At 53.2% G+C, this 23,549-nt stretch overlaps 7 protein-coding genes; 4 read left to right on the top strand and 3 right to left on the bottom strand.

Annotated features, from left to right (window-relative positions):
- Positions 1-111: 111 nt before the first annotated feature.
- On the bottom strand, positions 112-1,780 carry RCC_06677 (uncharacterized protein; the record flags this gene model as incomplete). XM_023771940.1 has 3 exons in its annotated part: positions 112-1,155; positions 1,208-1,329; positions 1,393-1,780. 3 exons carry the CDS (start codon positions 1,778-1,780, stop codon positions 112-114), a joined length of 1,554 nt encoding a protein of 517 aa, XP_023627708.1.
- Positions 1,781-4,591: 2,811 nt separating this feature from the next.
- On the top strand, positions 4,592-5,683 carry RCC_06676 (uncharacterized protein; the record flags this gene model as incomplete). The annotated part of the gene is made up of 1 exon (XM_023771939.1): positions 4,592-5,683. One exon carries the CDS (start codon positions 4,592-4,594, stop codon positions 5,681-5,683), a length of 1,092 nt encoding a protein of 363 aa, XP_023627707.1.
- Positions 5,684-6,321: 638 nt separating this feature from the next.
- On the top strand, positions 6,322-6,687 carry RCC_06675 (uncharacterized protein; the record flags this gene model as incomplete). The annotated part of the gene is made up of 1 exon (XM_023771938.1): positions 6,322-6,687. The coding sequence occupies one exon, from the start codon at positions 6,322-6,324 to the stop codon at positions 6,685-6,687; it is 366 nt and encodes a 121-aa protein (XP_023627706.1).
- Positions 6,688-8,160: 1,473 nt separating this feature from the next.
- RCC_06674 (probable casein kinase I cki2) lies at positions 8,161-9,624 on the top strand (the record flags this gene model as incomplete). XM_023771937.1 has 3 exons in its annotated part: positions 8,161-8,225; positions 8,303-8,442; positions 8,516-9,624. The coding sequence occupies 3 exons, from the start codon at positions 8,161-8,163 to the stop codon at positions 9,622-9,624; spliced, it is 1,314 nt and encodes a 437-aa protein (XP_023627705.1).
- Positions 9,625-10,232: 608 nt separating this feature from the next.
- RCC_06673 (probable ABC1 transport protein) lies at positions 10,233-15,004 on the bottom strand (the record flags this gene model as incomplete). XM_023771936.1 has 3 exons in its annotated part: positions 10,233-12,672; positions 12,728-13,793; positions 13,849-15,004. 3 exons carry the CDS (start codon positions 15,002-15,004, stop codon positions 10,233-10,235), a joined length of 4,662 nt encoding a protein of 1,553 aa, XP_023627704.1.
- A 3,600-nt stretch (positions 15,005-18,604) lies between these two features.
- Positions 18,605-19,570, top strand: RCC_06672 (phosphoribosyl diphosphate synthase; the record flags this gene model as incomplete). The annotated part of the gene is made up of 1 exon (XM_023771935.1): positions 18,605-19,570. One exon carries the CDS (start codon positions 18,605-18,607, stop codon positions 19,568-19,570), a length of 966 nt encoding a protein of 321 aa, XP_023627703.1.
- Positions 19,571-20,430: 860 nt separating this feature from the next.
- On the bottom strand, positions 20,431-21,942 carry RCC_06671 (uncharacterized protein; the record flags this gene model as incomplete). Its single annotated transcript, XM_023771934.1, has 1 exon — positions 20,431-21,942. One exon carries the CDS (start codon positions 21,940-21,942, stop codon positions 20,431-20,433), a length of 1,512 nt encoding a protein of 503 aa, XP_023627702.1.
- Between the last annotated feature and the right edge of the window lie 1,607 nt (positions 21,943-23,549).

The raw sequence follows: 23,549 nt of genomic DNA, 5'->3' as shown, positions 1-23,549 counted from the left end.
TATCTGCGGTATGCTAATGGTACTGTACATTCCATGCTGCCCGAATCGTAGCCAGCCGTAAGTCGTATATCCATAATTGCATTCAATCGTTGACCAGGCAAACTCAAATGACTACATCGCGCTTGACTTCCTCTTGAGCCCACGAGCAGGGTTGGACTCAGCCGCCAGCTCGGCATCCCTCGCGCTCAAGTTCAACAGCCATTGAGCAGCGCGCGCTTCTACAGCATTGAACTTCTTCGGGCTCTTTGCGATATCCTTGCTGTGAAGGGTTTCCATGGTGGAGCGAGCCAAGGAGGTCCTCTTGCGAGGCGGAGATATGGCGATGTCCATATCGTCACTCTCGCTACCAGAAGACGACTTGTTTCCATCAACGGTGCAGTCATTGGCACAGTCCTGGAGGGACTCACGAGAGGCGTCGTCGTCGTGCTGCTCAGCGTCAGCAGCATCAGCGCAACCATTTGCCGCCTCAGCCTCGTTGGGTGGCAATGGTTCAGCGTCACGCCACGAGATGGTAGGAGAATATCGTGGTTCCGTGAGTAAAGCGCCCGCCAGCGTATTGTCCTGCGCGCGAGGTGGAGAGGCGGAAGCGCCGTACCGGTTGTGATTGATGCTAGTCCAGCCAGCGCCAGCAAAATCTCGGTGGCTCGATTTTGGAGACAGGCTTGGAGATCGTGCAGCAGGCGCCTTGTGTGAGTAGTGGCGGTCGTGCGAAGCGTCAGACTCTGAGGCGAAAGGAGAGCTTGACGGGAAGCTGGGTTTCTTCTCCTTGCGGGGTCTCAAGTCTTTTCCAGCGATAACATTTGCTGGCATACTGCGAGGAATATCCAGGTGACCCTTACTGTCCGCTGGACTTCCACTGCGGCTTTCGGTGCCTAATTTTCTGCATTTGACCTCCTGTGCAGCGTCGAGAACCAGTTGCGGGTCAATTTTGAAGCGACAGTAACCAGGGTCATCCGGCGTGAGGCACTCCTTGATGAAGTCAGGGCCAAACACCGGAGTCAACGCCCAGCGAATAGTGTAGCAGAAGGTAAGGCAGACGGCTCGAGCGCATGCGTATGGCATCCAATATCCCTGGGCCGCTAAGGCACCGCCGGTGATGGAATGGGCCAGCTCTGCAAGACCCTCGTTGGTCTTGATCGATTTGGCGGGTGTGGTCTGCAGAATTCCGTCAGCATTATAGACATTACAACTGATGGTTTCTTCGCACCTTCGAGTGTTTGCAAGCCTTGAAGAAAGGAGTGACGCGGACGAGACCTATCTGGTAGTCCCACATTACAACGTGCTGGCGCTGCTCGGCGTCGCCCGGGACAATGAAGGTGTATTGAAAGACTGCATCAAGAATTAGCAAAGGTCTCGTGAGGGCATGAGTGCATTCCGGTGTACGGCACCTACCATCGAAGGCATCCCGACCAGTCTTGTTGAGGAACGTCTTCTTCTCGCTCGAGTATGGGATGTGGCGTGCAAAGTCCGAGATCTTGTCGCCGCCGAGTGCTGATGGGTGGATGCGGTACATCTGGTGATATTCGGCGAGTTCTTGAGAGAGCTCGGCGCTGATGTGCGGACTGTCGTCGGAGCACTCGTACGGTGGATAGTTGATCGGGCCGGTGACATTGCTTCGGATGAACACAGCAGCGTCTTTGACAAGTTTAGAGCGCTTGGCGGGTGACTGGACGGGTGCCTCTGGCTGAAGAGTCGCTGTAGGCGTTGAGGCATGTGGATTGTAGATGGGCGTTGCAGGTCGAGCGCTTGACGCGGCGAGGAGGGCGCTGTTGTCTGACATTGGGTTCAGCAGCGAGTGTATCTTCAGCATCGTGGCGGCAGCTGTGGGACGTGGATGTTCTGGTGCTACGCTCCGGCGACGGAGGTCAGAGAGAGAAGATGGGGACAGCATGGCACGACAGCAGCGGGCAGAAGGCGGCAGGCAGAATCACCGCTCGGACTTGAACGTACTTCGCGACGGGGAGGCGGTGAAGCAAGCCCAGGAACGATGAGGGTCAAAGCCTTTTAATGCAGCAGCAAGATCGTACCTCCAATCCTTACCAGATCCCGGAAACTAGCATCGGCGGCGAATGGTCAAAGGAACGGTGACCGCGGCCCGAGTGTCTCGCAGCTTCGCGGAGGTCAAAGAACCTAAGAACAGMAAAGATTTGAAGAGTGCAAGGTAGGCTCGAAAAGCGGTTTGCGGCATCGGAAAGACCAAGCACACGGACACGCCCCTGCGAAGCATCTCTGCATTCGCTGGCCCGCTCATCGATCTTGACAAGAAGTTTGCAACGTGGAACAAAGCGTATGTCTTGGAGATGATTGTCTGGTTGAATCTCACAGGGACGATACACACCTGCGTTTGCAGTGGCTGGCTGGGAGATGGCCCGATTCCTGCCTCCTGCCGTTTGATGTTCAGGTTCAGGATCGATCAACACAATCCCATCTCAGATTGAACAGCAGACATCTGGGTGAAAGAACCAAATTTCAGTCCAACAAAAGGATCCCAGATGGTCCAGTGAGACAGACACGGAGCAAACGAACTATGCTCGACCCGAACAGACACAAGCGTAATGTCACAAGCCAGTCGACGGTTGTATGTTGACGCTTGAGCCAGTCCAATGGCCATGTTGCCAGGGCCGGCTTCGATGATGTGCATTGCATTTAATCATTGGCACCGGGCTTGCCTAGGTTTCCAGAGACGTCTTCGGTCCTTGGTCGTTGTCTTAAAGCCACAAGTCTGTGACACGAATATCGGGATGTTCGAGCCACAACGCCGGGTGTGCGGGAATCTGCCAGAACTGCGGGATGTTGCAGCTCAGCAACAGCGCGGTCTAAACCAAAGTCAGTAGGGCACGTTTGGTAGTTTGAATGCTGTTGTACTGCAATACCGTGGTCGTGAACGCTTCATGGTCAGCAGTCCCATCCAAACCATATTTGTGTTGAGTCAACATCCTATCCTATCTGCAAAATCAGCTGTGTTTGATAGCACTGAGTGTACAGTGAGCGTTCGAAAGAGCCACATGGATGCACTGCCGGGTGTTCGCAGGGCTTTTGCGGACCCACAGACCGAGCCACGAGCAGTTCCCATTTCCGCTGGGTGGAGGCTTGACTTCGACCAATGAGCAAGAACTCATCAAGGCGAACGGGACACGTTCAGCGAATGGTTGCTTTCGCTTGATTGATTGCTCAAAGAGACTCGACGGTCGCCGAGGCAGCCACCTGACAGCGAGGCTGGTGTTCTCTGTTTGAGAATGCATCCGTCTGCGACATTCCGAAATGACGAGATTGTCTCGCGTGTACAAGCTTTGATGATTTCGTCAGCACACGACGATGTCTACCACCCGTCCAACAGGTGGACTGCTGCTGGCTTGTATGCATGGCAAGAGCAGCGACTCTGCTGAATGCAGCAGGCAACAAGCCCTGCCCTGCCCGTCCCATTCCACTCTGAGCAGACCGCACTGCGGCCTCCCGAGCTCGCCAAGCTGTCGAGTTCCTGGTTGGCAATGTTGCACGTTCACCGCTACATTTGATTCTGTGATCCCTCGGTCAGGCGTACGGCACGGGTCCCAGCGTGCAACACGGGAGCATGCATATAATTACGACAGGCTGCGTGACCGAGCTGTCAAGAGCAGCGATGGCATCTCGGACCTTGCTGTAGTGGTGAAGAGCGTGGAACCACTCACGAGGCGCGACAGGCGGAACGTAAGGCATGTAGAAAGGCACGCGAGATGTAAGCGTGGAGCATGCAGGCGTGAAGTCGAGAGCGTATTGTTAGGGTTTGCGGCCGTGCCCGGATCGCCGAAGAACAACCTCGGGAAGGTCGACCACATCTCCGACGAGCCGGCGTCAGCAACAACTTGGACGTCTTGGCAATTTCAATTCACTCTTCTCTTCCAGGCACAGGAAAAGGCAGACGTACTTTGAGTTCTGATCATTCTTCATGCCACCCGACTTCGGACCTAGGGGCAGTCTCCTTTGTACTACCTGGCTTGTACCACCAACCCGGGGCTCTGAGGACTGGACAGCGTCGACCTGCAATCTTCGAGACGACGTATTCTGGGTCTGTTCTGGCTTCATTACTCCCGATGATAGGTCGCACAGATCTAGGTGCCTGAAAGTCTGGCGGGACAGAGTGTGGTGATATTGTCTCTGACTCGGTCTCAAAATCGTCCGAATTTCACTCTCTTGTAGGGCCACAAAATTGCTCGTGATTCGTCCAGCACGCGATCGGAGCATTCGAATACCTCACAGGGCCAATGAACTCCAATATTTCATACCAGGGCGTATATCGTGTTTCGGGTAACATGTGTCAATTGCAGATCGATGGAGCGAGAGACCGGTCCCATTGGAGGAGACACTTACCTCCATGTGCTGTGCGAAAGCAAACCGACCTCACCATCAACCAGCTTGCCATCGCACTTGCATGTGCAGTAAGTATCATGCACGAGGCATCAATGTGAACCTCTATCTAAACCGCAGCTTGTTTCTTCTCATCTTTCCCTCTTGCATCCTCATCTACAATCTTTGACATACAAACAGCATTGGAAGGCCTCTTCAAAGCGCCGCTGCATTGGAACATTCCCTCCAGTCTTGAAGCCACCCCAAGATGCAGAAGTTTGCCAATACGATTACCATGTTATTTGCACTTCTTGTAGCTGCTGCTTCTGCACGAGCCGCTGGCCCGTTCACGAACAGTACCAAGACTAAGACACAAGTTTCAACTTCGATCACAACGATTTCCTGGACTCCAGCATCCAACTCATCGTACAACGTTCCGGCTTCCCCCTCTGGTGAAGATCCCTCCAAGCCCCAGCCCGCTGCCATCACGACAACTTTATCAACGTACACGGCGTTGCCCCAAACTTCAGCAGAATCCAGCAGCTCAAACCATCCGTCAATGACCCTCATCAGCTCGGCACCCTCGAATACCACTGCGACTATCACAATGTCGGTGTCCCTGCCGCAATCATTCACCCCTAGCTCTGCGGATAGCATCAGTGAATCGACAATTTCGACCACCACAACATCAGCACACACAACTGTGGCCGATACTTCGGCTGAGTCTGGCAGCTCAGATGGTTCATCGCCGACCGGATTGAGCAGCTCAACGTATTTGACGAACATCACCGCATCTTACACGTCTCCCGTGGCACCATCACCGTTCTCGGCTCCAAGCTACACGCACAGCACCATGCCATCATCATCAACTGAGTCAACAGATACAGCCGCAACGACCCCAGCACCCATGACTTTGCCCCTCACTTCGGCCGAGTCCAGCAGTCAAAGTACTGTGCCAATAGTCAACAGCAGCTCAGCGTCATCAAGTGCAACTGATTCCACTACCAGTTCAACACATCTGGTATCATCCTCAGTACGAAGCCCGACGTACAGCGTTACTCTCACTCCTCTAAGTACATCAACCAGCACAACCACGTCCACGAGATACACGAACTCGTCCCCGATCACAAGCGCTTCGTCCGTCTCTTCTTTCTCGTGGCCCGGTGGATCTACCACTACAGTCACGATCTCCAAGGTCGTCGCCACCACCACGATAGTATTCACACCGACTTCCTTCTCTACTGTCACTGTCACCAGGTTCGTCACCACCCACACCGTCGAAGTGTGGCCAGTATCACTGATCATGGCCGTGCCTGATGACATACCATCCACAACACACACCAAACCCTTTGGCGTGTGATCAGAATCCAGCATATTAACATTTAGGTTTCTTACTTTGGAACAAGTTTTGTATGTCTGGGCAGCAGTTGGGAAGCACGATTAAGCTCAATCTCAGCCGAGAGTACGAAAGGCTTTTACGTATGGAGTATGCGCGCTGGGCGGGAATCTCACGTTGGGAGACTGGTGTCATGGACCTTAGATCTCTCTATATTCCATCCGACCGACTCACACGAGAGCGATACATTCCTACATATAAGTGCACTATAATCATTCCAAGACTCGAAAAGTCCAGCACAATCGCCACGTTACATACGCCTTCGAAGCCGGCGAATCTCCATACGACCTGTCGACGACCACGCCCGCTAAGAACTAGCCAGTACCATGAATGCGACATATTCTGCTGAGAGTCACATTTGCCTCGAAAGGCATCGCTCYGAGTCAAATGAGGGCGGGATTGTTGTACTTCACTTTCCCTTGCTTGGGGTGAAGCTAAGGGGTGCTTTTTTTTCATGGCATTGCCCTGATTCCACCAAGGGCGTTCACTTTTCAATTTCACATTGCTCCGCTACGGCGTGGCGTGGAGCCGGAGGGCTCTGCGGGAGGGGTTTGGTGCTGGACAGAATCTACACTTTGCGAGAGTAGAGCGGGAAGCTTAGAATGAGTACTCCTGAGTTGACGAGACTGACTGAAGTTACTACGACACAAATCTTTCTACATGCAAGGGAGACCGACATCTCCAACATCTCCACCACTCACGAGGGTCCCGCCATCTCCGCCACTCACGAGGGTCCCGCCATCTCCAAGGAGCCCTCTGGAACTGCGGACGGTTCTCTCGAGATCTCGTCTCCTTCTGCGTCCGTCGTTTCCGACGGTGGTGTAGCCCTCACACCTGCACAGGCGATCATCAACTTCCAGACGGAAATTCTACCGTTCCAGAACCGTTTGACAATCGCCGAGTTTCGAAATGATCGCAGTCAGCGTACATGCCAAAGTCTTCCGCAAGACGCCACCATGGGACATTGAGTGTCGCGTCTATGAAGCGAGCGGCTCCGACGTTTTGTTCTGAGAGAGATATATGGAYGATAAAGGTCATGGGCTAGGCGAGCTCCTGAAGCAATGGTCCTACAAATTGCAAGCCGACGAGGCGTACCGCGAGAAGACCACCAAGCCATGCGCCGGCGCGCTTGCAGCGACTCTCAGGGAAGTACTCAAGCCTCATATTGTACTGGCAGAAGGAAGTCAATATTCAAATGTTGATCCTGCAAGCACCGAGAACAGCGCATAGTCTGGCTCACTTGAAAAGCTATTCTTCGATGCTTTGGTATTCAGGAGACAAGGCGGACACCTAAGATGTGGTCGATCACGAGTACCGTCTGGCCTGGCTTGGTGGTAACCACCAAATCAGAGTCGACTCATGGTTCTTGCACGATGCAGAGTGTGCTGACCACTGCGATTGCGAGGCCATAGCGCGAGAGTGAGAGAAATGGCCAGTTCTGAACAGAGAGTGCGATCCGCATTTGGACAGAGATATTGATGTTTTTGTTTTAGGACGAAGTTGAAAGGGAGAAAGAATCTTTCGCTCGGTGTTGAATATTCGACTTCGGGTCAATGAGAAATTGCCGGCTCTCCTTGCAGCGAATCGACGACAAGGCCCATGGGCAGGTAGCTACAAGCACAATAGGAAGCAAACTTGCGGAGAGTCAAATGTCTCGCAGTGTCGTGTACAACGTCTTTGACCGGTGCAGGGAGGGCGGCAACCTTCAACTCCACTGAGCCTTGGCTGTGGGGATCGAGACTCGTCGGAATGCTTTGCTCTTCTCTCAGATCCTGAACATGTGCCTTCATTCGTGAGGCACAACATCTTTCTCGGTGAAATATTGGTACCTTTCCAGCACTGACTCGCTAGTACCTGGGTTGAGGTCGGTGCGAATAGTAGCAGTCAATGTTAATAATAAGATCTTCCAGAAAACTGTGGATCGAGGTTACCATGACACGAAAGTCCTTCACTTGTCCTCGTATTAACTTATTGGCAGTAGCGACCGGTTGGTGAAGGAGGCTAAGTTAGCACAATGGTCGACGAATTTCCGCGAGCGCAGTAGGACGAAGTAGGCGGTCTCTGCACCTCCTAGCCTGAAGCTTGACGAATTGAATCGAGGCTCGTGCATGCGAAGCGGTGTACCTTGCAGATGTTTTCACGGCCGGTAAGGTGAAGAACGAAGTCTGACGGTGGATTGCCGTCGACATGTGCTGATGGTCAGTGTTCCACCGTGTCGCATTAAGCTCYTTCTTGCTTCCATCGGTGACATGGATACCGTTGGTTGCCTGGGTTGTAAGGTTGCTCTGTTCGCTTGCCATTGCAAGTGCGGAGCCAAATTTAAAGTTGCGCTGCGGCCGCGCGAGCCGAACTGGGACTAGGCGCTACTGCCCCGTCGGGCGGTCAACTCTCCTCCTCTCTTGAGCACGTTCGGGACACCTCCACGGCCATCCTTGAGCGCAATGAGCGGCACATCGTCCTCCTCCAATGTGGTGGGGGTCCACTACCGCGTCGGAAAGAAGATTGGGTGGGTCCTGCTGTCGTCGTCGTTGCCGGAGGCGGAGCGGAATGCGGCAGTGAAGGCGGAGGCTAACAGCGTCGCAGCGAGGGCAGTTTCGGGGTCATCTTCGAGGGCACCAATCTGCTGAACAACACCCAAGTCGCCATCAAATTTGAGCCGCGCAAGAGCGATGCTCCACAGCTCCGCGATGAGTACCGGACATACAAGATCTTGGTTGGATGCCGTGAGTGATGTCCTGTCGAGACCCCATTCCCGTCTCCCCCCATCACGCCGCTGACTCGACTCGATCTCCGCAGCTGGCATTCCCAATGTCTACTACTTTGGACAGGAAGGATTGCACAACATCCTGGTGATTGACCTCCTCGGTCCCAGTCTGGAGGACCTCTTCGACCACTGCAATCGTCGCTTCTCCATCAAAACGGTCGTCATGGTCGCCAAGCAGATGCTGTCACGCGTGCAGACCATCCACGAGAAGAATCTCATCTACCGCGATATAAAGCCCGACAACTTCCTCATTGGTCGACCCAACACCAAGGCCCAGAACGTGATCCACGTTGTCGACTTTGGCATGGCCAAGCAGTACCGCGATCCCAAGACCAAGCAGCATATCCCCTATCGAGAGCGCAAGTCCTTGTCTGGCACTGCACGATACATGAGCATCAACACGCATCTGGGACGAGAGCAGTCGCGGAGAGACGACCTGGAGGCCCTAGGACACGTCTTCATGTACTTCTTGCGCGGAGGACTTCCATGGCAGGGTCTCAAAGCGGCTACGAACAAGCAGAAATATGAGAAGATTGGAGAGAAGAAGCAGACCACGGCCATTAAGGACCTGTGTGAGAGTTTCCCGGAGGAATTCAACAAATACCTCTCGTATGTGCGCAACTTAGGCTTTGAGGACACACCCGACTACGACTACCTGCGCGATCTCTTCACCAAGGCTCTGCAGAGCACTGGCGAGGTCGAAGATGGAGAATACGATTGGATGAAGCTCAACAATGGCAAGGGTTACGACGTACCGCAGATCTCACAACGACCTTCTGCAGGCGGTGGAAATCGTGAGCACGGAAACCCTTCGAACCAGGACATCCATCGCGCCAACCGCGCATCCAATGTGCCGCAGGTTGACAAGGAAAAGCCTCTTCCCAGCAAACCCGGCGCAGTACGCCAACAACCAGCACAGAGAACGCAACCTGCGCGAAGGCCGCAAAACGCTGCAGACCCCGCTAAGCGCGGAAGTGGTATGCAACTAGAGACTCCCGACCACCGTAGTACCGCCGCACAGTTTCAGAACAGCAGAGCGGACCTCACGCAGCCCGCGCGACCTCAGCAGCAGCAAGCACCTCCACCGGAAGTGAAGGAGAGCCCATTCAAGAAGTTCACAAAGGCCATATGCTGTGGGTAGGAGATCAGGCTGGGAGCATCTCTCAAGCCAGACAAGGATGATGTAGACGATTGTGGGTTGAGACCACGTCGCTGATTGCGCCAGAGGATGGGAGATAATTCATTCATGAGCGATGGCGTTTTGGTGTTTGCACTTTTGGTATTGCTCGCTCTAGACGACCCCGACGCCGAAGAACTTATAACGGGCATGGTGTTTCTTGTAATTATCACCACAAAAACCTCGATCTAAATACCACGAAAAAAGGCATGGCATAACGATGGGATTGTCAGCAGTTGCTCACGCCACTCACGAAAGTCTTGCGATGCGATGCGATGTGATCAGTGCGCTTCTCAATGCGGGAGGAGGCTATTTTTGAGCTGCCAAATGTTTTGGGCATCTGTTCGCCGGCATGATCGCCAGGATGCCAGGACATGCTGGACATGCAAGGACATGGACAATCCCAGACAGTTTGGATCGCTCACACAAGTTCACTCTCAATCCCAATCTCACTCAACACACTCAATATCAAAGCAGGAGTTGAATTTTGAAAGAATCTATTATGACTGATATTCATCACAAGTCGTCCTGTTCCTCTATATACACCCAACTTACTACTCCTCATGAAAAATCTAGGCACTCTTCTCCTTCTTCTTTCCTTTATTCTTGGGCACGCGAACCAGCCAGTAGAAGAAGATCGCCGCCGCAATATTGAAAACAACATAGCCCCACATGATGCCAAAATTCCTCCATGCATCTTCCGGATTAATCGATACACGGCGCAAAAAGACATTCGTATCATCATAAGTGCAGTACCGACATTCGCTCGTCGCGGAGGGATCCAAGAGGTATCCTCCCGCGGCCGCTTGACCATCGCCGCCATTGATCCAAGCCGACATGTATTCGTCACAAGTCTGGTTGTCCTCGGGTTGAAGGACGAGGTATTCGTTACTGGCGCACTGGACCTTTTGGTCTCGAAGGCCCGTTGCAAGGAATCCTCCCGCGAGGTAGGTGAAAGGCGAGACCCTGTACATGAAGATCCAGAAGCGTGGGAGAGATTGAGGACTCACGAGGATGCCGCAGAAGACGAGGGAGAGGGAGAACACCAGATTTCCAATGTTGCCCGCGGTTTCGGCCGAGTCCATGCCTGCGATGATCATGTTTGTGAAAGTCGAGGTGAAGATGAGAAAGAGGAGCATGAAGAGGAAGAAGAGCGCGCCACGCTCTGCGACGGTGTCGGTCGGGACGGCGTTGTTGTAGAGGCCGACCGGGTAGTAGTAGGCGAAGAAGAGGAATACCGCACCCAAGGCGTTCCACGGGAGTTCGACGACGATGTTGCTGATCATGAAGACTTGCCAGCTGTAGGTCTTGGAGGGACGTTCGCGGACTTCATACAAGGCGCGCTGGGTGACAAAGTGCGGCATGATTTGTTGTGAGATCTGGCCGAWGATGGTAAAGGTCATGAAAATCGAGAACATTTGGTTTTGTAGACCTTGCTGTGTGAGAGGTGCGTTGTAGAAGATGAAGCCGATGAACAGTCCAGAGAGGAGACAGAGCGCCAGCTTTGCGTAGATGTATGAAGGTGTCCGCCAGTATTGCTGGAAGACACGGACGAGAACTGAGGTCAATTGCTCTCCAAAGGGTGCGGCAAACTCGCGGTAGCTGTCAGCGTCGTTCACATCCGTGGCAGGCTCTGTCTCCTTCGGCCTTTCGACCCTGAGACGTTCCAACTCTTGTTGTGTTTGTTGATATTCCGGACTTTCACGCCATGTCTGGTGCCAGTCGATGTCTGTGGAGGAGCCTGGCGCGGCGCCAATGACTTCCAGCATCCACTCCGCAGGATTTGCATCGGGTGGACACTTATGACCACCATTTCGCTCAAAGTAGCTCGACAAGATCTTGGAATTCTCGCCTACCTCTCCGAAGTAGACTGTTCTGCCTCCCTTTGCCAGGAAAAGCAGGCGATCGAAACGCTGGAACAGCATAGCCGAAGGCTGATGAATAGTACACAGGACAGCCTGACCAGATTTCTTCAACTTCTCCATAAGATCACAAATAGCCCAGGAGGTCTGAGAGTCCAGTCCGGAAGTAGGCTCATCAAGGAAAAGCAAAAGCTCGGGCTTCGCAGCCAGTTCCACGCCAATGGTTAGGCGCTTGCGTTGCTCCACATTTAATCCTTCGCCAGGGACACCGACGACTGCATCAGCGTACTCTTCCATATCGAGAAGCTTGATCACATCGTCAACGTAATCGAGCTTCTCTTTGCGAGGAACGGCTTTGGGCTGACGCAAAAGTGCGCTAAAGGTCAAGGCTTCGCGAACAGTAGTTGTTTGCAGGTGGAGATCCTGCTGCTGGACATAACCAGTCTTCCGTTGGAAGGACGAGTCACGCTGACGTCCATCAACAAGCATATCGCCACTGATTACACCCATCGTTACGCGAGTAGCGAGGACATCCAGCAGCGTCGTTTTGCCTGCGCCGCTCACGCCCATGAGTGCGGTCAACGTCCCGGGCTTGRCCCAGCCATCGACGTGGTCAAGAATCCGGCGTTCTTCGCTCTTGATTTTGATATCGTAGCAAACATCCTTCCAGCTGARGATTGCGGTTTGCTTTTGGATGATGTCCGTGGCTTCAACGTAGCTTCTCGTCTGGGTTAGAGCGGTGGAGTGTTTCATGTCGATGGCTTCCTCGTCGTTCTTCTTCTCCTTGAGTGCTCGTGGAATGTGACCCATCTGGAAGACAAGGACCTCGCCCTTCGATTTCTTCGCGCTGATAAGCTCGGTCGCAGTCAGGTAAAATACCATGAAACCAATCATGAACGCAAATAGTATCCCCACGTTTCTCCACTTGTGACTGGCGTAGTAGCTGAAGGCAGAATTGATGTAGGCAGTACCTTCGACGAAATCGAGACCAGCCACAGCGCCGACGGACGAGCATACTCTTGACTCGGCGCCAAGGTTTCCGTAGTTTGGAACGAGCTGTGCCGATTCACAACTGTACTGTTGACCAGTGAACTCGTTGACCATCAGTGCTTCAAAGGCATACGCCACGGGATCGATGTAGTTTATCCAGCTGTAGAAGATCAGTACTAATGACAATGTCGATGATAAGGGGACATTTGACTCACCGACACCAGCCCAACATATAGTTAACGGGAATTGCGAATCCAGTGAATATGACGACAGCCAGGATGATGATCGCGGCAGGTGTCATCGCCTGTGAGAGTGTTCGGGAGAAGGATGCGATTGATCGGAACATCATGCTCATCGTCAACGTGGCAATGAAGCTGACGAACAGGAAGTAGAAGAATGGACCAGGCTCCCTTCTCAGATTGACCATGAAGTACAGAGTGGTGTTGAAGATGATGGCGTTGACGACCTTGTACGGTATGTCTGTGAGCATGGAAGCAAAAGCCTCCGCCGACGGATGGTAAAGTGCGTAACGAGCATGCTTTTCGACAATCGGTCGTTGGGCATAAAGGGTTAGAATTTCCAATGCGGATCCGAAGGCGTTAATAAGGACGGCGAAGAAGAGAACTGCGCCGCGCTGGAAGAATGACTGCGAGGTTTGTTCCAGGTTGTAAAAGACAGAGCCAAGGATGAGTGCCATAGCGAAGTTGCCAAACAATTGGGTGTATGTAAGCTCTGGATCCCCGATCAGCCGGCGGAATCCTCGCCACAGACAAAGTTGAACTTGTTGCGTGTAGGAAAGCGTGTAGGGGGACTTCAATCGCTGGCCTTTTGCTTTCTGAGCTTTCCGACTCTCGACGAATTGCTGGTACGCCTCGCCTTCGAAGGGAAATCTCTCATCGTACTTCTCAATGTCCTGGAGTAGTTGCTGGCGTTCTGAACTACTTTTCCACGCAGCAGCAAACTCATCTGGAGTGCGAGGGACTTTGTTCTCAAATCCTGGCTTGACGACCCGCTCCTGCGCTGAAGTCATGGACGTCAAGAAATCAGCTGTGGTTTGACGACTTGGACACTCGAATCCGAGGTTCTCAAAGTAAACCTTTGCGTCTCCGGTGCGGCCAAAGTAGATCTGACGGCCTTCGTACAAGACAATGGCCTTGTCGAACAGGTCGTATGCAGACTGTGGAGCCTGGTAGATGGCAACCATTGCAGCCGATCCACCGAGCTCTGCATTCACACGTAGCGTCTTACAAAATTCAATGGCGTTTGCTGAATCGAGACCACCTAAATGTTGCGGTTAGCATTGTTCTCGTCTTCCAAAATGATGCTGGAGACTTACGCGTCGAGTTGTCCCATGCCTGCAGAGGTGCTCCACTAAGGGCAGCTTCAGCAATGGACACACGCTTTCGCTCTCCACCAGACACACCGCGCACAAAGTCGTTTCCGACTTTGGTGTTGATGGTGTGAGAGATGCCAAAGGTTGCCATGATGACATCCCGGAGATGCTGTGCCCATTCATTCTTGCTAATGCCTCCTGGCACCATGCGTGGGGCTCTGGCGCGGGCAGCGAATGTGAGTGTGTCGCCCACAGTCAACATGGGAAAGTGAACATCGACTTCTGCTGTGTAGATGGCCTCGCCACGGAAGTACGTGTGCATGTGGTGTGCCGGGATACCCTGGTAATTGAGATGAGAGCCAGAGTCAACCTCAAAGCCATGGATCTCACCGGTGACAGTTTTCAGGAATGTTGTACATCCCGATCCAGGTGGCCCGAGTACAATGAGCATCTCTCCGCTTTCCACAACTCCCTCAAGGTCGCGCAGGATATCGATTCGCCGAGGCTTCGCCATACCCAGTGCCTTTTTCACATAGCCGACGGTTTCGAGCCAGACGTTGGCCACATCCTTTTGATAGTCCGTGGCCGCTCCAAAACCATGGGCACTTAGACCACGGAAGGCGACACCGCCTGTACGAGTTGGTGTTCGGCCATCCTCTCGATTTAGCTTGATCATGCTCTTGACCCACGATCTCGCCCGGAAGTTGGGCGAGCTGGGGTCCAGCTCGGAGCCTGGCTCGGCGGTAAATGGATTGTCAGGAACATTGCTTCGTGTTGACGCTTGCGTGATTGTTCGCGCCAACTGCGTTATGGCTCTGTCGGAGTGCTTTTGCGAGGAGTCGTCATCGGACTCCCCATGCTTTTCATCGAAATCTCCGACTGGAGAAAGTGGATATTCATTGGGAGTCTCAAAGGCCTCGTTCCCGGCCTTTTCTACATCCAGCTCGGAGGGTGATATGGGGTGTTCGCGTGCGATTTGTGACGGTCGCCGGCCACGCAACCAGCTACTGTTTCGTCGTGGAGCTGCACGTGCGGTGCCCTCTGGATCCTGGTCGACTTGGCTAGCACGGCGTGCGAATGGAGTCCCTGTTGAGCCTGTGCCGGTATTCTCTGAAGTCCGGTCTCCAGAGCCAAAGGCAAAGTTTCCCACCAACGACATGTCGTGCTCTGTTTAGAGCAAACTTGGCGGTGTTTACAGCAGGGCAGCTGCGATGTTGAAAGGACAACACCGAGGAATGGAAGCAGCTCTGAGAGGAAGGGAACGATTATGGCGGAAGCAAAGAAAAAGTCGCACGATCTTACTCCAAGATATGTACTGGACAGGCCATGCCGCTTTCGCTTGCTCTGATTCTCCCGGTGAGGCGCTCATTGGGGGCACATGCGAAGCTGTGGCCTGCATAAAATACAACGGGTGCAGATCGTGCCGGAGCCGAACGATTAGGCGCAACGCCATCATCCCGCACGTGAAGGCTCCACTGTTTAACATCATCTACCACGTTCCCACGTCCCTAAGGTACCCCCATGCAGCTGTGATGACCATGATCTCCTATCTGTTACGTTAGCTCCTGTCATTCTTGTGAGGCCACAGACTAAAGAACCGTTTGTTCATGAACAAAGAGCCGCGAACACCTGCCCTGCATCTGCAGTAATGTGTCCGCGTCAATCAATCTCAGCCAAGCCTCCCTCGTACCGAGGAACGAGAATTAGTCGCGCTTGTAGATCTCGCTAAGAATGATAGCAGCAATCCCCTGTAGACCGGTTGGCTGCAGCAAATCGCCTAGAACATGGACGAACCATCCAGCAACACCACAGGCTACGACTGCATGGGCTGTAAGATTGCGGAGACGAACAAATTTGAGAGCGGGATCTGTTTGCTCATCTTCGCTTCTGGTAATTTGTTCTTCGAGTAAAGTGTTGAAGTGGCAAGTCCAGATACTACAATACGCGAAAGCCTTCAACCCTGATTTTGTCGCGCTCCAGATGCCTTTGGGGCGTAGCCTAGAACTGAGCAGAGCAAACAGAACACGCTCTTCAATCTGGCTTCTTCGGAATCCACACAATTGCTAAAATCGTGCGGGAAGYAAGATTGGGACGTTGCTAATAGCCCGCAGGGGTGCTATGATTATGCTTTCGCGATTTCGTACAGCGTCTGAAGACCCGTCGTTGTGGCGTCGGGGCAACTTTCCAAAAGTTGCAGCATTTACCGCCTCTGTCGGAGCGCGGAATCGTTTTCTCCTTTCCACAACTGGCGCGACGTCGCACGGGGATAGGAATGCCTCTAACAGTGCCTTGGCACTCTCGGATCTATCGTATCGGCCCTTGTGCTTCATCAACACATTCAAGAATAAGGCGGAGAGTGGGGTTTGAGTTCCAACGGACCTAGCATTCGGAGGAAAGATTCGAGCCCTAGGAATCTAGGTCGATTCGTCATTGTGCATGGAGGTGCCTTGGCACATCTTTTTGGCGCGTCTTTCTTGCATAACTCCATTTATGCACTGGAAAAGCGGACGCAAAATCGAACGACATCTCAATCATCCGACGATACCAATCCCGCTTACGCGATAGGTGTGGCGCCAAGCGAGATACAGGAGTGAGCTTCCGCGCGGCATAATTATCAAGCCCGAGAACGATGAGGCCCAACTACCTGGTCGATGGTGGGCTCTGGCAGAAGCGCACGGGTGTACAGTACCCCAAAATGTAATGTCGAGGGATCTGTGGAGGAATATGATTCTCAGACATTCTCAGACAAGGTAGCGGAACTGAGTATGAGAAGAACATCTGAATGTTCTCTGGTCGTACTGCTCCGAGGGGCCTATTAGTAGAGACCTGCCAAAAACTTGATGACTGATAATAACAGACCTGTTACTACACGCGCCTATCTCCGAAGAGCATTCAGGTTCGTCGCAGCGAACATCTGCCCCTGATTTTGATGTCGTCAGTATATGTGCAACAGCACGAGCCACTAAAAGCTCCAWGGAAGACGAATTACTTCTTGTATTCATGCTCAATGCTGCTTGGTTCAGCGTGAGCAACCAGTCCGACCCTCTCTCCTCCTGTCTCACTGAGAAAGCCTGCATATCCACAAGCGGGGAAAGTGTTCATCTCTCTTACAGTGACCTGTGACGAAACTGACGAAGCCAACAGGAGATTACGGCAGCTGAAATCCGTTTTCTGATGTGCCTCTCAAGGACGCCTCGAGAATGTTCCTTGTTGTGCGTGCAGTTAGGAGTGAAGCCCGCGCGTGGAGGCTTCCTGCAGATTACAAATGCTTTGCCGTGAGAATCCGGACGGATCGATACATTCCGCTCCTTCCTGCCTTGAAGCTCCGAGAGCCGCGCAGCATTACCAACCTTGAACACTCCCTGGGTCTCTGGGATGGCATGTACAGGCAGACACACGTCTTGGAGAGAGAGAGCTCCAGGACGAAACAGGATGGAGGGAGCTTCTTTGATGCCTTTGTCGCGTTGTACTCTTCTTGTGTATGATGATGCGGGGATTCATGGCGGGAAGCATCTCCCATCAGCAAAGCCAGTCGAGCCTCCAGGCTACGTTGGTCGTGGTGAAAGGCTTCTTGGCGCCAATAGAAAGAACCATGTCCCTCTTCAACGAGTCATTTTGATCGGGAGGCTCAATGTTGAGCATGGCGGAGGAGACGAGGTTCCTGGTACTCCGACCCTAACCCTAGAATGACAAACATTGCGTGGACGAGTTGAAGGCAACCAAGAGCCATGGACCAGCATGCCATCATCAGTCAAAACGGCGCGGCGTCACGAACTCTCCGACTCTGCTCCAGCTTTGAAGATTTTATGCGTCAGAACGCCCAAAGATAACCTAGTAAAGCGCAAATAAACATGGTGTGCCAGCGTCTCTTTCGATGATACTGCCGCCGCTGTTAGTAGAATTCGACACGAGCGGTAAAAGGAGAGTGATTTCCTGCGAGGAATCCTACAGAGTGATAGAAATGAAGTAAGAGACATCGAAGGCGGAGGTGATGTTACCCAAATCATTACTCCTCCGACTACCTTACTCTGTAAGAGTACATGTAGATCACCCTGATGATGACATTCTCTGTATAGTTGCAGAACCGGAAGGCACCGACCATGCCTCATTCCTACATTAATGCAGCTGGCATCGGCAGGTAAAGTATCTGTGCAGCAGAGTAGCTGACTCTGATTGGTGTTCTCCTCCTGGAGATTAATTTGAAGAAGTGACAAGGTCGAACCACAGCTTCGAACAAATGCATTCATGTGAAGATATGTGGTTTGGTCCGAGAGTCGGGATGTGTTCACCAAAGAGTGCCGCGAATCGAAGGCTCGACATGCAGATGAGCTCATTTTGATTGATCGCTGCGTGTCTGGCCCTTTCCACTTTTCGATGTCTCTCATCCCCACATCATCGCGAGCAGGTGCGTTGCGATCGAAGGTCGCTTGGGATCGTCCATTCGGATTGCTCGGCTGGAGAGTGACCGTACAACTTGAAGGTACTATACGATTCATTGCGCATCTCTGAGATGCCGCAGCATTCGCAATGGGACCCATAGATGAGAGTTGAGTGAAAGGGCATGCAGATGAAGTGGAGCCTTTCACCCCTCGACGCTAGTCTCAAAGAAAATGCGGGTTGCTCCGTCTGGCGCTAGCGAATTATTCTTCCAGCAGCCCCACACCAACAGCAACCTCTTGACTTGTACAATGACACGCCCGAGACAACTGATTCTTCCCATCGCCTCTCACCTGTCGCGATCACCTTCCGTGCCGCCGTGATGGCCACAAATTCGATCAAGCTCCTAACGGGCAACAGCCATGGGCAGCTCGCGAAGCTGGTCGCGGATCGTCTCGGCATTGAGCTCGCGAAGATTATGGTGCTTCAGTACAGCAACAATGAATCAAGCATCTCAATTGGTGAGAGTGTGCGCGACGAAGATGTGTTTATCATACAATCGACCGAGCCCGGCAACATCAACGACCACGTCATGGAACTGCTCATCCTGATCAACGCCTGCCGAACCGCTTCCGCGCGCCGCATAACCGCAGTTCTACCCAACTTCCCCTACGCCCGCCAGGACAAGAAGGATAAGAGTAGAGCTCCTATCACCGCCAAGCTCATGGCCAACATGCTGCAAACGGCCGGCTGCAACCATGTCATCACCATGGATCTGCACGCTAGCCAGATCCAGGGCTTCTTCAATGTCCCTGTGGATAACCTCTACGCTGAGCCCTCCACGCTGCGATGGATCAGAGATAATCTCGTTGTTAAGGACTGTGTAATTGTCTCCCCCGACGCTGGTGGAGCGAAGCGTGCAACCAGCATCGCAGACGGACTCGATCTCGGGTTCGCACTCATCCACAAGGAAAGAGCAAGACCCGGCGAGGTATCGCGCATGACACTGGTCGGAGATGTCAAGGGACGAATTGCCATCATCGTGGACGACATGGCAGACACGTGCGGAACATTGGTCAAGGCAGCAGACGTGGTTATGGAGAACGGCGCGAGTGAGGCCATTGCGATAGTGACGCACGGCATCTTGAGCGGCAACGCCATTGAGAAGCTGAACGGAAGTCAGTTGAAGAAGCTGGTCGTGACGAACACGGTCCCACACGAAGCGAAAAAGGCTCTCTGCGATCGGATAGAGACCATCGACATTAGCCCCACGCTCGCAGAGGCATGTCGGAGAACGCACAATGGCGAGAGTGTTTCTTTCTTGTTCAAGCATGCACCTACGGATTGATCGTTTGGAACGAAGGGATAGGACGGAGGTTCCTCTGGCGTTCTTCGGTGTTACATGTTCAAAATTACGAATCCTCTAAACCTGCAGCTTCACGCTTCCTCACTCACCGCTTCACCATCGTTGATGAGAAAAAATAAATCGTGCATTGATCCATTCTTCGGCGAGAAATGACGGAGGCTGTACACCGCGTGTAACACGGCGAAACCTCAAACAGCTAAAAACAGTCAACTTCGGAATAGCTGAAACCGTAGCATGTTGACATGCCCGGTCCATGGAAATTCTGCTTCACTGCCGGTGAGGCTYGTCTGAGGCTGAACACGTGGATAAAAGTGAAACTTGAAAGTCACACACATGGCAAGGGCTGACATGATTCCAAAAACAACCTGCCTCGCTTCTTCTGCCGTGAATAGTAAGATGGCGTTGGAGCGCTGCACGGACGACGAGCGAAGTTTTACTTGCGCAGTAGTGAGGGTAGTACACACTGCGACCTCATCGTGATATTCGTTGAATTCGTCAAAAGCTATATAACTCAAACGACAAGTGAGTGTCACAAGGTAGAGTGAAAACTCAGGGGTATCAATTCATGCATGCCAAATGATCGAAAACACCATCGCCGTTGCTGTCGTTTAATTCTGATAGTCATCGCTCGTTCAGTTCCGCTCTCCAGCTCTCGATCTTGTCCGGCGCTGACGTCTCGCTCTCTCGGTACTGCTGCTCCTGTCCTCGATAGGAGACCTATGAGGCGAGTTCTTCAAGATCCCCTGTTGCCCGCCGCTGTTGTTAGGCTTGGGAACAAAGAAGACACCGCTTCCGGATCGTCGGGGTACACTGCCACTGTGAGTGCGCTGTGATGTGCCTTCCTAGTGCGCGCTGCCGGAGGAGTAGCTTCCGTATCCGTCGGTACCAGGTCCCCCGGGCTGCATTCCTGCCGGTGGCATGTTTGTATACCAGCTGCGCCGTCGATCATCGATCGAGTTGACACTATTCCGGTGGGGTACCTTAGGATCATAGCTCGTCGGCATTTGTTGTCCACCACGTGCTGGCATGGCTCGGTTAAAGTACTCATCGTCGTCTGAGCGGTCTCTCATTGAAGCTTCCCTCATCGGCAGATCTCGCAAAGATGGATCCCTCAACGGAGCATCTCTGTTACTTCGCATCGGCGGGTCTCTCAAAAAAGGATCTCTCATGGAGGAATCTCTCGTAGAGGGATTCCTCATCAATGGATCTCTCATGTAGGKCCCATGCAGATTCGAAGCATACTGGCTAGGCGGAATACCGCCCACATCAACAGGATCGCTCCGTGCGAATCCATTTTGCGAGGTCGGAGATCTTCGAGTGGAGTTGGACCACCCTTGGCCAGCAGGAGGTGGACCAGTCGACGATCTATGACTCCGGTTTGGGAATGGCATGTTCATTGGATCTGTCGCTGCATTAAACCCGGATCCAGAACGAGATGGTCTGTTTACAGGTGGATCAGGACGATGTTGTCGCTCATCGCGATCATACCCTCGCCCGTCATCCTCATGTCTTTTACCCATGCCCTCCTTGGCGACGTAAGGCTTGCGCTCTCGTTCGATTGGCAAAGCGGGTGAAGTGACATCTTCATCATCGCCGTAGACTGCATTCGGTTGCTGAGAGCGCTGGGAGTAAGGCTTGCGTTCCCGTTCATGAACGAAGCTCTGCAGAGGCGGCTCGGGAGGTGGTGGCGGCATCGCTGAAGCCTCCCTCTCCGGCGGTACCAGCTCCGGCTCATGACTGAGACTTGAGATCAGACGTTGCTCTGCCTGTCTGTTTGGTCTAGCAGGCAACAGTCTCCGTGATAGCTGTTTCGGGAAGCGCTCGGTTCTGTCATCGGCATTGGAGATGGGCATCTCTTGAACCGCCTTTGCCAAGCGCTCAAACTCAGTATCCGGGTGAGCTTGGATCATGCATGTCATGAGTGTCTCGAAGCCGATGGGGGTGAGTCCTGGGATGCTTGGCGCCTCGTGATAATTCTTTTGCACGAGGTGATGCTGGCACAACAGCTTTCGGTACATGGAAGATATTGAGTTGTTGCCAATCCTGCCGCCATATATCGCTTCCCAAGGGTAGTGTTCACCAGAAACCTTTGTTTCATCGAAGAACCGCATCATCTTTGCCGGTGTCACCACGAGGCTGCCTTTAGGTTCAAAGTCTTCGATAAGGTGCACAGCCAGACCTCTTAGAAACTGGCCAAGGCGCACGGTCGGGCGGTCTTGCTCGAACAGTGGCTGCCATKCCTTTTCCAACGTGGTTGCCTCCTCGGACTCCGACGTAGAATGTGAGCCGTGAGCCATGAATCCGGTGTCGTGGCCATGACTATCCTTTCGCGACATGGGATTGTGTTTATCCATGTCGCCGTCGTAGTAATGGCCCTTGGGATGGAGAAATGATCAACGCAAAATGTTTGGGTGTCGACGTGACGTAAGAGCTGGCAATGTTTCGGGATACGGGAGCGGAAGCAACTGCGTGACGAGTGTCATTGGCCAGAAACTCGCAGTGGTTGCCTGGCTCCCAACTTTGGTAGCAATGCGCACGCTGGACTCGAGTGCACGATCGTTGCGAGGTGTTTGTTTGGGTGGCTAGCTTGGCTGGGAAGAGAGACATTGACGTTGGTTGATATGCGAGTGCGAGTGGTTGCTCACCGGCCTCTCACAATCTCACAACGTCATGCGCTAGCTACTTGGACGCCTTCTCGTGCTGAAGATCTCGCTGAAGATCTCGACTTCATGGGGCCTCGCCGATGGCATGAATCGTAGACAGCAGGCAGGGACCGCAACGACGTACGTTCCAGAACAATGTAGTTAACTTACAAGAAGGTCATCGTCAAGGAGGCGAGGCTGGCGAAGGCCGTCGAAACTCTGGGACCGAGGCGAGGTTTCTCGAGGTTTCACGCGGGCCCCAAACCCTTGTGTAGAATCCACCAGCCTGAGACGAAGATGATGAGGCTTGATGGACCACGACCCGCTTCGTGCTACCTACCTTTGCTGCGCCTTGTCCGCAACTCCACGGCAGTGCTGAGGGCTCATCGCTCGAGCGTTGATCCAGGAGACACCCTTCCTTGGACCCGCTCCACTGCACTGCTCCGCCGCTCCTGTCTTCCAAATCGCGCTCCGATTTTCAGCCCAGGGCGCCTGGTATGCGTTGTGATGATGCGGCAAGTACAGCGCCCGTGAGACCGCTGCTGCAACCAATCATTGCCTTTGCAGTGAGCGGTCTTCAGTGTCCGCGTGGGAGGGCAGGGCTAGTGCTGACAACGGCGACTTATTCGAAAAAGCGGTCACAACGTGGCGGCCTTGTCCTTGATACCGCACAGCGCTGMCGTTTCTGTTGGAGACCGGGCAAAGGCCTGGTGAGAGCGTGACCGGTCTCCGCCAACAGGGGTGGAAACAGCAGTGAAACTAGAGCTAAGCCTAAAGGGGAAGAGAGCCTGATCAACAGGCCGAGCTGTTGTGGCTGTCGTGAGTGAGGTGGGCTGCTTTCCAGAACTCCACCGAGTCCACCGGGCATGGTAACCGACGTATTCCAAGCTGAACGTTCTGATGAATTGCGGGTGGGAGTGATTTCGTGCGTTGAAGACGTGGCGGGAAGCGCTGCGAGGACACAATGAACCGGCTTTGTCAATATTGCTTGCCGTTTGATCGCAGACAGGGTGCCTCTCATTCGTCAGATTTAGAATAATCTAGTGTTTCAGATCCGTCAAGTCTAAAGCGCGCGAGGTTCGCTCGCTTCCTGAGTCCAAACTTACCAAATCCACCACTACTCCTCCTCCTCTGACTCTCTCCAACACAAATCGCCACACGCCCGCCCACGCTGTCTATACTTTCTACCCGTGCTTCGATCAGAGGCGCAGTCAAGTTTCTACACACCCACCAATCTCTGAGATTATCGTCGAACATTGTACAGTCCAGCCCAGCATGTGGTTGAGGGGCCAATAAACCGCGAGCACACTGCACAATCC

This window comes from Ramularia collo-cygni (assembly GCF_900074925.1).
Source record: "Ramularia collo-cygni strain URUG2 genome assembly, contig: RCC_scaffold10, whole genome shotgun sequence".
Taxonomy (NCBI): domain Eukaryota; kingdom Fungi; phylum Ascomycota; class Dothideomycetes; order Mycosphaerellales; family Mycosphaerellaceae; genus Ramularia; species Ramularia collo-cygni.
Note: the sequence above shows the minus strand (reverse complement) of the source record. Positions and strands in the feature narration are given on the sequence as shown.